Raw genomic sequence first — 12,678 nt, 5'->3', positions numbered from 1 at the left:
CCTGCCTGACCAACATGGCAAAACCCCATCTCTACTAAAACATCCAAAAATTAGCCGGGCAAGGTACATCCACTCGGGAGGCAGGAGAATCGCTTGAACCCGGGAGGCAGAGCTTGCAGTGAGCCGAGATCGTGCCACTGCACTCCAGCCTGGGTGACAGAGCCAGACTCTGTCTCAAAAAAAGAAGAAGAGGGAAAAAAAAAAAGGAAAAGAAGGAAGGAAGGAAGGAAGATACAGACAGAGAGAAAGAGAAAGGGGCAGAAATGTAAAAAGAGAGATGCAGAGAGAGATGGAGACAAAGATGTATAGACAAGAAAGACATGGAAGCAGAGACTAAGCTACTGTGACAGAGCCCAGAAATGTAGAGTCCACGAGAGATGGAAATATTCAGAGAGAGACAGGTAGAGAAAGAGGGAGACAGAGACAGAACACCATTGCTAGCTGTGAGAGCCGACAACAGCCGGGGCTCGGCTTTTTTCTTTCTGATGAGGAAACTGAGGCCCAGGCCACAGAGCTGGTAAGAGGGTCTTGAGGCTGGTCCATATCTCTCCAAGACGGGTCAGAGTCAAGAGTGACCGTGCAGAGCAGCAGGGGCTGGCACAGGCGATGGGGGAGAGGCGAGTGGCCAGGGCAGTGCCAGAGGTGTGCTCAGTGCTGTCCCCGCTTGTAGGCTCAGCTGCTGTCCCCGGAGTGTGGGCAGCACCTGGTGGAGGCAGACGACCTGTTGCAGAAGCATGGACTGCTGGAGGGAGACATTGTGGCCCAGAGCGAGCGGGTGGAGGCGCTCAATGCCGCTGCCCTGCGCTTCTCCCAGCTGCAGGGTGAGTCTTGGGGCTGGGGCTGGGGCTGGGGTTGGAGACTCTTGGGACTGTTGCCGATAGAGGCAAGAGTGACTCCTGACAGAAGAAAAGAGTGAGCTCCTTGTCCTTGGAGGCATTTAAGCAGAGCCTAAGATCACATTCCAATAAGGAAGTTATGGGGAGAATCAATGCCCTGAGTGGCAGGGTGGACCACTCGACCTCTTCCTGCTTTAGATTCTGCAGTGATAACCCACATTTATCGAGCACTTGTTATGTGCCAAGCCCTTCACAGATTGCTCTCAACGAATACCATTTAAAAAGACCTGTGTGTTGGCTGGGTGCGTTGGCTCACGCCTGTAATCCTAGCAGTCTGGGAGGCCTAGGCGGGTGGACCACCTGAGGTCAGGAGTTTGAGACCAGCCTGACCAACATGGTGAAACCCCGTCTCTGCTAAAAATACAAAAAACAATTAGCCAGGCATGGTGGCATGTGCCTGTAATCCCAGCTATCTGGAAGCCTGAGGCAGGAGAATCGCTGGACCCTCAGGAGGTGGAGGCTGCAGCGAGCTGAGATCCCGCCACTGGCACTCCAGCCTGGGCGACACAGCAAGACTTCCTCTCAAAAAATAAATAAATAAATAAATAAAATAAAATAAAATAAAAAGACCTGTGCGGGCTGGGCACGGTGTCTCATGCCTATAATTCCAACACTTTGGGAGGCCAAGGCAGGAGGATCACTTGAGCCCAGGAATTCAAGACCAGCCTGGCCAACATAGAAAGACCTCATCTCTACCAAAATAAATAAATAAATAAATAAATAAATAAATAAATAAATGAGCCAGGCATGGTGATACATGCCTGTAGTGCCAGCTACTTGGAGGCTGAGAGAGGAGGCTCACTTGAGGCCAAGAATTGGAAGCTTCAGTAAGCCATGGTCTGCACTCCAGCCTGGGTGACACAGTGAGATCCTGTCTCTTAAAAAACAAACAAGAAAACCTGTGCTAAGTAATGTTAATCAGGGCCTGTTTAACCGCAAGTGATAGAAACTCAGTTCAAATGGCTTAAGGTGAAAAGAGGAGTGGACTGGCTAACGTAACCAAAATGTTCAGGGAAGCCTAGGCAACATGGCAAAACCCCGTCTCTGCCAAAAATACCAAAAATTAGCTAGGCATGGTGGTGCATGCCTGTAGTCCCAGCTACTCCAGAGGCTGAGGTGGGAGAATCACCTGAACCTGGGAAGTCGAGGCTGCAGTAAGCCAAGACTGTGCCACTACACTCCAGCCTGGGCAACTGGACTGAGACCCTGTCACCAAAAAAAAAAAAAAAAAAAAAAAATCTGGGGAAGGGTGGGTTTTACTTCAGGCATGGCTGGATCCAGGTATGGCTCAAGGGTGCTTTTAGGACTCCATCTGAGACCAGGCCTGGTGTGTCTCATGCTTGTAATTCCAGAGCTTTGGGACGCCAAGATGGGAGGATTGCTTGAGGCCAGGAGTTTTGGGCAACATAGAGAGACCCCATCTCCATATCAAAAACGAAAAAGACTCAGGCCAGGCTCGGTGGCTCATGCCTGTAATCCTAACACTTAGGTGTTAGGTGTTAGGAAGGCCGAGGCAGGCGGATCACTTGAGGTTAGGCTTTGGCCAACAGGATGAAACCCCATCTCTTCTACAAATACAAAAAAAAATTAGCCAGGCATAGTGGTGCACACCTGTAATCCTAGCTACTCAGGAGGCTGAGGTGGGAAGATTGCTTGAACCCAGGATGCAGAGGTTTCAGTCAGCCAAGATCGTACCACCAGGCACACGCCAGCCTGGGTGACAGAGTGAGACTCCTTCTCAAAACATAAACAAAAGACTCTATCTCTCTCGTCTCTCTCCATCTCTAGTCTCTGTGTTGGTGTCACTGTCAAGCAGTCCTGCCCCTTATGGTATAAATCCGGGATTATTCAGCCCTAGGTATACATCCTAACAGGTTATCAGAGCCAATGGGACACAGGCCCCTTTCTCCCAAGAATTCTAACAAAAAGTCTTAGGAGAGCTTGCATTAGTTCACAGTGGATTTCATCATTGCTCAGCCAATCACTGTGGCCCCAGGGTATGCAGGGATCTAATTGGCCACATGCATGTGACACACCTATCCCAGGGCCAGGAGTGGGGTCAGCCCATTCCAAAGACTTAGACTGAAAAAGAGGAGAAAGGGACGCCCTTACCAGACACAGGGTCATGGATGCTGATAGGCAAAACCAAGACTGGCTCTAATAAGGTTCCTGTCTTACTTATGTCAATGCCCTCCAGCCAGAGACCACCAGGAGTCCCTCTGTGGTCAAACCAAGTTGGGTTTGGTGGCTCTTTACACACACCATGGGGAGCTGTGGGGCATCTCAGCAAGAAAGTATGATGGGGGGCCGGGCGCAGTGGCTCACACTTGTAATCCCAGCACTTTGGGAGGCCGAGGCAGGTGAATCCCATGAGGTCAGGAGTTCGAGACCCGCCTGGCCAACATAGTGAAACCCCATCTGTACTGAAAATACAAAAAATTAGCTGGGCATGGTGACGCGTGCCTGTAATCCCAGCAACCCAGAAGGCTGAGGCAGGAGAATTGCTTGAATCTGGGAGGTGGAAGTTGCCGTGAGCCTAGATCATGCCACTGCACACCAGCCTGAGCAACAGAGTGAGACCCCATCTCAAATACATATATATATATATATATATATATATATGACTGGGTGCTTATTGTAGGATTTGGGCTTGTGTTAGGTGATTTGTGAGATGATTCAGTGTAGTGAGTTGTACTGTGGATTGGATGATGTCAGAATATGGGGGTGACTAGGTGATCGGGCATCTTAATCATTTTGATCTAGGTGGTGGGAGGAACAGAAGGAGGCTGTTGCAGTCATTGGCAGCTGTCATTCATCTTAGCCAGCGAGGGGGATGCATGGTCATTTTTTTTTTTTTTTTTTTTGAGACGGAGTCTGGCTCTGTCACCCAGGCTGGAGTGCAATGGCCGGATCTCAGCTCACTGCAAGCTCCGCCTCCCGGGTTTACGCCATTCTCCTGCCTCGGCCTCCTGAGTAGCTGGGACTATAGGCGCCCGCCACCTCGCCCGGGTAGTTTTTTGTATTTTTAGTAGAGACGGGGTTTCACTGTGTTAGCCAGGATGGTCTCGATCTCCTGACCTCGTGATCCGCCCGTCTCGGCCTCCCAAAGGGCTGGAATTACAGGCTTGAGCCACCGCGCCCGGCCTCTGGTCATTTTTGTGGTTTGCACAGTGACCTTGATTTTGTCTGTGCTCAGGCATGATTATGGAGTGAGCTTGGTTTTGTCCTACTCCATCATGGTCAGAGTGGCCCCATCTGATATGAGTGTTCTGTGAGATTTTTTTAATTATTATTATTATTGTTGTTTATTTTATTTATTTATTTTTTTAGACACTTGATCTCTATGTTACCCAGGCTGGTCTTGAACTCCTGGGCTCAAGCAATCCTCCCGCTTCCACCTCCCAGAGTGTTGGGATTACAGGTGGGAGCCACTGTCCCTGGCCATTTCTGTGAGATTATTGTTTTTATTTATTTTATTCTTTTTGAGATGGAGTTCTGCTGTTGTTGTCCAGGCTGGAGTGCAATGGCGCGATCTCAGCTTACTGCAACCTCCGCCTCCTGGGTTCAAGCGATTCTTCTGCCTCAGCCTCCTGAGTAGCTGGGATTATAGGCATGCGCCACCATGTCCCGCTAATTTTATATTTTCAGTAGAGACTGGGCTTCTCCATGTTGGTCAGGCTGGTCTCGAACTCCTGACCTCAGGTGATCTGCCTGCCTCGGCCTCCCAAAGTGCTGGGATTACAGGTGTGAGGCACCGTGCCCAGCCTGTGAGATTATTTATACTCCTCAGAACACCATGGCTAGCCCTGAGTGCTGATGGCAGTCAGGACTGCTTTTTATCTTTCTCATTGATGAAGTAACTGAGGCCCAGGCCATGGAGCTGATAAGAGGGTCTTGAGGCTGGTCCGTATCTCTCCGTTAAGATGTTTTCCTCCTTTATCTGGAGCCCACAGCCCTTTGGAATTTTGGAGCATTATTAGAAAAGGGACAACCTGTCTGGCTTGCAGGCTGGTGAGGAAGTTTCTCGCCCTAGCCAACGTGGGTCACATCCTAAGTGCAAATGCTGAGGTTTCCCTCCACGCCCTGGTGTGGACATCCTGACCCTGGCTCAGCCCCCTCCCATCCCCATCTCATCTCCAGGCGAGGTCGTTGGGACCCTCTCCTTCAACTTAGCTAGGTTTGTCTCGGGAAGCTCCCTTTGCCCTCGCCTTGTGAGTTCTTGGCTCCTGTGACAATCAGCAGCCCCGAGAATACAACAGAGGGGCCGGTGTGGGGAGTGCGAGTGTGGGCAGTGCGTTGTCATGGGGATGGGAGGCAGCGCTGCCTGATGGGTGGTCCAGAGTGTGAGCTCCCGATGGACTGCTTCTTAGCTGATCCTAGGGAAATCCTTCCTCTCTCTGAGGCTCAGTCTCTTCATCTGGAAAATGGGGCTGATAAGGATACTGGCCTCACAGGATGGTTGTAAGAATCAAATGACATTGTGTGAGAGTAAGGGCTGGATACATGGAAGCTGTTTTTTTGTTTTGTTTTGTTTTGTTTCCTAAGACAGACTCTCGCTCTGTTGCCCAGGCTGGAGTACAGTGGCTCTATCTCGGCTCACTGCAGTCTCAACCTCCCTGGCTCAAGTGATCTTCCCACCTCAGCCTCCCGAGTAGCTGGGACTACAGGTGCACGCCACCACGCCCAGCTAATTTTGGTATTTTTGGTAGACATGGGGTTGTGCCATGTTGCCCAGGCTGGTCTCAAACTCCTGACCTCAAGTGATCTGCTCGCCTCAGCCTCCCAAGGTGTTAGGATTACAGGCATAAGCCATTGCGCCTGGCAAGAAGCTGTTGTTTTTGTAACTATTATTCAGTTGGATACCTTGTGGTTTGAGTCAACATCAGTGAACATCCAGAATTACGGAAATCCCGCATTCCACCTAGGGCAGTGTCTCTCTCTCACTTTTATGATCCAGTAAGAAATACACAGCCAAGCAGTGGCTCATGCCTGTAATCCCAGTACTTTGGGAGGCCAAGGTGGGTGAATTGCTTGAGCCCAGATATTCGAGACCAGCTAGTGAGACTCCATTTCCACAAAAAACTTAGAAAAAAAAATTAGCCAGGCATGGTGATGTGGGCCCATAGTCCCAGCTACTCAGGAGGCTGAGACGGCAGGATCACTTGAGCCCAGGAGTTGGAGGCTGCAGTGAGCCATGATCGTGCCACGCACTCCAGTCTGGGTGATAGAGTGAGACCCTATCTCTAAAATAAAAAAATAAATGCACTTATCTCATGACTCACAGTTCACATGCATACATGGACACACACACTAACACAGAGGTTTTATAAAACAATATTTCCAGGCTGGGCGCGGTGGCTCACGCCTGTAATCCCAGCACTTTGGGAGGCCAAGGAGGGCGCGGATCATGAGGTCAGGAGTTCAAAACCAGTCTAGCCAACATAGTGAAACCCCGTCTCTACTAAAAATACAACAACAAAAAAAAGCTGGACATGGTGGCAGGCACCCGTAATCCCAGCAGTTTGGGAGACCAAGGTAGGCGGATCACTTGAGGTCAGGAGTTTGAGACCAGCCTGGACAGCATGGTGAAACCCCGTCTCTACTAAAAATACAAAAATGAGCCAGGCATGGTGGTGGGCACCTGTAATCCTAGCTACTGGAGAGGCTGAGACAGGAGAATCGCTTAAACCTGGAGGTGGAGGTTGCAGTGAACTGAGATCGCGCCACTGCACTCCAGCCTGGGCAACAGAGCAAGACTCTGTCTCAAGAAAACAAACAAACGAAAAACAAAGAAGTTTCATTTGACTCAGTTCTGACATAAGCACAATTTTCACTCAAATATACAGAATCTGAGATGCTCTGAATCCATCCATCGTTCAGTCAACGAATCACTACATTCACTAGGCTACAGCTCTGGGTGCCACCCTCTGCTAGGCAGTGATTGGGATAGGGTGTGACAGTCCCAGGTCCTGTCCTTAAGGAGCTCTCAGTCCAGCGGGGGAGACAGGACAAAGCAATGACAACACAGAATAGTCAGGGCTGGGATGGGGAAGCAGAGCAGCCTGAGAGGATTGAGGAGGAGCCTGCTCCAGCCTTGGGGTGTCAGGGAAGGCTGCCTGCAGGAGGAGCCGCGTGACCCGGTACCTGATGAAGTCACACCAAGTACAGGGTAGGTAGCCCGCACCATCCTTTCTTGGGCGCCCCTTGGCTTGTGACCAATCCTGGATGCTCCCCTTCTCCTGGCTCAGGCTACCAGCCCTGCGACCCGCAGGTCATCTGCAACCGCGTGAACCACGTACACGGCTGCTTGGCGGAGCTGCAGGAGCAGGCGGCGCGGCGACGGGCAGAGCTGGAGGCCTCGCGGAGCCTGTGGGCGCTGCTGCAGGAGCTGGAGGAGGCCGAGAGTTGGGCGCGCGACAAGGAGCGCCTCCTGGAGGCTGCGGGCGGCGGCAGTGCGGTGGGCCCAGCGGGCGCAGCGGGCACGGCGGGCGGCGCGCATGACCTGTCCAGCACCGCGCGCCTCCTGGCCCAGCACAAGATCCTGCAGGGTGAGCTGGGCGGGCGGCGGGCTTTGCTGCAGCAGGCCCTGCGATGTGGCGAGGAGCTGGTTGCAGCCGGCGGCGCCGTCGGCCCGGGAGCAGAGACGGTGCAGCTGGTGGGCCTGGCAGAGCGCGCGGCGAGCGCCCGGCGCCGCTGGCAGCGGCTGGAAGAGGCGGCTGCGCGGCGCGAGCGGCGGCTGCAGGAGGCGCGGGCGCTGCACCAGTTCGGCGCTGACCTCGACGGGCTGCTGGACTGGCTTCGCGACGCTTACCGCCTGGCAGCCGCTGGCGACTTTGGCCACGACGAAGCGTCCAGCCGCCGCCTGGCGCGCCAGCACCGCGCGCTCACCGGAGAGGTGGAGGCGCATCGCGGGCCCGTGAGCGGCCTGCGACGCCAGCTGGCAACACTCGGGGGTGCCAGTGGCGCAGGGCCGCTGGTGGTGGCGCTGCAGGTGCGCGTGGTGGAAGCCGAGCAGTTGTTCGCTGAGGTGACCGAAGTGGCGGCGCTGCGGCGCCAGTGGCTGCGGGACGCGCTCGCTGTCTACCGCATGTTTGGTGAGGTGCACGCATGCGAGCTGTGGATCGGCGAGAAGGAGCAATGGCTGCTTTCCATGCGTGTGCCCGATTCACTCGACGACGTTGAGGTGGTGCAGCACCGGTGAGCGCACACATGTGGGACTCCGGGGTCCCATTCCTCATGCACCCAGTCTCACCTTCATTGGTTCAACAGTTCCCATGTTCGCTCAGCTGGAATGAGGGGTTCCAATCCCTGCTTCACTCATAACCAGCTTTGTGACAGTTAGAAGGTTTGCAACCTGCGTAACCTTCCTGAACCTCAGCTTGCCCACCTGTATAATGGGGGTGGTATTAGTCCCTACCCAAGCTTGTGATGAAGGGTAAATGAGTTCATACATGCAGAACATGACGCAAATGCCTGGGGGTAGAGGAAGCATTCCCCCAGCATTTGCTCTTATTACCCAGGCTTACATTCGCCAAGCATGAAATAAACGACCTACGCTTCTACAGGGACACCTCAGCCTGGCCCCTCCTCTGGGAGGCCTCCCAATGGTTCTGCATAAATGTCACCTCCCTAAGCTACTAAAATAGCTCTGACCCTTGACATTTTCCATTGCTTCATCCTGTTTTACATTTCTTTGTAGCACTTACCATCCCATGACATATTATATACTGACTTGTCTGTTGGCTGACTTAGCAATGAGTTGTTCAATTAGTGGGTGAACAATGTCTGTTCCTCCTCTGCACCACTCTCTCTGAGCATCTTGTTCATCCATACATTCATTCAGCAGGTGTTAGTACTGAGTGCCTATGCCTTTCTAGGTCTTGTGCTGGGCACTGCTGGAAACACAGGGCTGCTCCTTGCCCCTACTGTGCCCACAGTTGCCCAGTTCTTTGAAACATTGATTTAAAGATGGGAGGACCATGTCCAGCTTAAAATAGACCTCAGTGGCTGTCATGTGGAGGGTGGGTTGGAGCAGTTGAGAGTTGTGGCTGGGAACCCAGAGAGGCAACTGGGGTGGGGACCCAGATGGAGTGGAACAGATTAGACCAGGGCTGGAAGTAAGTAGACAGACAGGCCATGGAGGCCGATGGGCCAGAGCAATTTTCTAAAACAAAGCCCAGGGCTCTGGCCTGGGGGATGACAGTGCTGTCCCCAACATGGGGGCCCAGAGGAAGAACAAATTTGAGTCAGATGGGTGTGAATAGCCCCAAGAAGGTATACAGCAGACTTTAGGTTGAAGATAGGTTCAAAAGGTAAGAGGTTGAGGCTGAAGACTGAGGTGTGACTGTCATGAGTTCAGGGGAGAAGACCAAGGCTGTGGGGTTGGGTGGAATCGTCGAAGAAGGGTGTGAGGGAAAACCCAGAGGGCTCAGGGTGGAGTTGCTGCTGCAGAAACTCCCATTTAAACATCGGGTAGAGGCTAGGCATGGTGGTTCACGCCTCTAATCCCAGCACTTTGGGAGGCCAAGACAGGCGGATCACATAAGGTCAGGAGTTCAAGACCAGCCTGACCAACATGGTGAAAACCCGTCTCTACTAAAAATAGAAAAGTTAGCTAGGTGTGGGGGCGCATGCCTGTAATCCCAGCTACTTGGGAGGCTGAGACATGAGAATCGCTTGAATCCGGGAGGCAGAGGTTGCAGTGAGCCGAGATTGTGCCACTGTACTCCAGCCCGGGTAACAGAGCAAGACTCCGTCTCAATACATACATACATACATACATACATACATACATTAAATTAACAGCAGGTAAAAGAGGAGGAGCCCACAAAGGAGGCTGAAAAGGAGGGTGGAGAATTAGGAGTAGAACCAGTAGAAGGCGTTTCATAAAACCAAGGTCCGCAGGGTTCGGGTGTCTGAGCATCTCCATCCTCCTGCAGATTCGAGAGCCTGGACCAAGAGATGAACAGCCTGATGGGCCGCGTTCTGGACGTGAACCACACGGTCCAGGAGCTGGTGGAAGGAGGCCACCCCAGTTCAGATGAGGTGCGTTCCTGCCAGGACCACCTCAACAGCAGGTAGGAGGGCCTGGGGCTGGGAGTCCCTCCCATCCTTCCCTTACACTCACACAACCGTGGACAGCAAAGATGTGCAATCTCAAACCCCTGGAATCATAATGGCCACCTGATAAATCAACAAAATGTTGACCAAAAATCATAATCCCCAGTACTGGTGATGACGTGGTAAAATTAAAACAGACATTTCAGTTGGCTGTTCATTTATTTATCCAGAAATAATTTATTGAATACCTACAATCTGCCAGGAGTATTCCCAAGCACTTTATGTAACTTTTTACAGTATCCCAATGTTCTTTCGGGCACAATGGCTCATACTTGTAATCCCAGCGCTTTGGGAGGCTGAGATGGGTGGATCACTTGAGCTCATGAGTTCGAGACCAGCCTGGGCAACATGGCGAAAACCCCATCTCTCTATATATAAAAAACAAAACAAAACAAAACAAAATTTAGCCAAGCATGGTGGTGCACACTTACAGTCCCAGCTACTCGGGAGGCTGAGGTGGGAGGATGCCTTGATGCCAGGACGTAGAGATTGCAGTGAGCAGAGATTGTGCCACTGCACTCTAGCCTGGGTAATAGAGCCAGACTTTGTCTCAAAAAAATAAAAATAAAAATAAAAATTTCCAATATCCCAATTTCCATGGTAAAGGTCCTAGAATTCAGATCTTTCTCTCTCTCTCTCTCTCTCTCTTTTTTTTTTTTTTTTTTTTTTGAGATAGTCTCGCTCTGTCACCCAGGCTGGAGTGCAGTGGCGCGATCTAGGCTCACTGCAAGCTCCACCTCCCGGGTTTACTTACGCCATTCTCCTGCCTCAGCCTCCCTGGTAGCTGGGACTACAAGTGCCCACCACCATGCCTGGCTAATTTTTTGTATTTTTAGTAGAGACGGGGTTTCACCGTGTTAGCCAGGATGGTCTCAATCTCCTGACCTCGTGATCCGCCTGCCTTGGCCTCCCAAAGTGCTGGGATTACAGGCGTGAGCCACCGCGCCCAGCCTCTCTCTCTCTTTCTTTTGAGACAGGATTTTGCTCTGCTGCCCAGGCTGGAATACAGTGGCATGATCATGGCTCATTGCAGCCTCCAACACCTAGGCTCAAGCGATCCTCCCACTTCTGCCTCCTGAGGAACTGGGACTACAGGTGCACATCACCATGCCCAGCTAATTAAAACATTTTTTTTTTTGTAGAGACGGGGGTCTCACTATGTTGGCCATGCTGGTCTTACAACTCCTGGGTTTGGCTGAATGTGGTGGCTCACACCTGTAATCCCAGCACTTTGGCAGGTCAAGGCAGGTGGATCACCTGAGGTCAGGAGTTCGAGACCAGCCTGACCAATATGGTGAAACCCCATCTCCACTAAAAATACAAAAATTATCCGGGCATGGTGGCATGGGCCTGTAGTCCCAGCTACTCAGGAGGCTGAGGCAGAAGAATTGCTTGAACCCAGGAGGCAGAGCCTACAGTGAGCCAAGATCACACCACTCCACTGCAGCCTAGGTGACAGAGCAAGAATCTATGTCAAAAACAAACAAATAAACAAAGAAACAAACAAAATCTCCTGGCCTTCTCCCACCTCGGCCTTCCAAAGAGCTGGGATTACAGTGTAAGCCACTGCTCCTAGCCTACAACTCTTTTAAGATAAGTAACAAACTAATACAGTACCTCTGGAATACTACCAGCAATTCTCCCAGTGCAGGTGGGGTTCCTAGATGAAGATACAGGTCCAAAGAGGTGAACTCCTTATCCAAGATTACTCAGTCTATAAGTAGGAGTCAAATGCAGTTCTGGCTGAATCCTGAGCTGGAGCTGTTTATCTAATATATCCAGTCTTCCTGGTAACACTATGGGGTGGAAATTACCCCACGTTAGAGAGAAGAAAACTGGATCTCCGAGAGGTGAAGATGGAGGCCCAAGGTTACACAGCTAGTTAGGGGATCAAATCGGGCTTTGAAGATGGATATGTCTGACTTCAAAGACTGTGTTCTTTTTTTTTTTTTTTTTTGAGACAGGGTCTTGCTCTTTCACCCAGACTGGAGTGCAGTGGTACGATCATGGCTCACTACAGCCTTCACCCCCCCACCGAGCTCAAGAAATCCTCCTGCCTCAGCCTTTTGAGTAGCGGGACTATGGGTGCGCACCACTGCACCTGGCTACTTTTTGTATTTTTTGTACAGATCGGGTCTCACTTTGTTGCCCAGACTGGTCTCGAACTCCTGGGCTCGAGTGATCTTCTGCCTTGGCCTCCGCAAGTGCTGGAATTACAGGCATGAGCCACTGCACCCCACCCAAAGACTATGCTCTTGACTCTCTGGTGTAAGATTCTCATATCCAGGGATTTTAAAATCTCTATAGCCGAGACAATCGCAAAGCATCCAGCCTAAAAAGATAACTACAACAGGCCGGGCGCGGTGGCTCAAGCCTGTAATCCCAGCACTTTGGGAGGCCGAGACGGGAGGATCACAAGGTCAGGAGATCGAGACCATCCTGGCTAACACGGTGAAACCCCGTCTCTACTAAAAAATACAAAAAACTAGCCGGGCGCAGTGGAGGGCGCCTGTAGTCCCAGCTACTCGGGAGGCTGAGGCAGGAGAATGGCGTAAACCCGGGAGGCGGAGCTTGTAGTGAGCTGAGATCCGGCCACTGCACTCCAGCCTGGGCGGCAGAGCAAGACTCCGTCTCAAAAAAAAAAAAAAAAAAAAAAAAAAAA

General features: G+C 51.7%; 1 protein-coding gene across 1 annotated transcript in view; it reads left to right on the top strand.

Moving 5' to 3' along the window:
* The window catches only part of SPTBN4 (spectrin beta, non-erythrocytic 4), a 119,614-nt gene that overhangs the window by 46,008 nt on the left and 60,928 nt on the right, over positions 1-12,678 (top strand). Inside the window, exons 13-15 of the mRNA XM_025367310.1 lie at positions 671-821; positions 7,145-8,093; positions 9,836-9,973. Of these exons, the coding sequence (XP_025223095.1) occupies positions 671-821; positions 7,145-8,093; positions 9,836-9,973 (1,238 nt within the window). The remainder of the gene's footprint in view (positions 1-670; positions 822-7,144; positions 8,094-9,835; positions 9,974-12,678) is intronic.

Source organism: Theropithecus gelada, chromosome 19, assembly GCF_003255815.1.
Source record: "Theropithecus gelada isolate Dixy chromosome 19, Tgel_1.0, whole genome shotgun sequence".
Classification (NCBI taxonomy): domain Eukaryota; kingdom Metazoa; phylum Chordata; class Mammalia; order Primates; family Cercopithecidae; genus Theropithecus; species Theropithecus gelada.
Note: the sequence above shows the minus strand (reverse complement) of the source record. Positions and strands in the feature narration are given on the sequence as shown.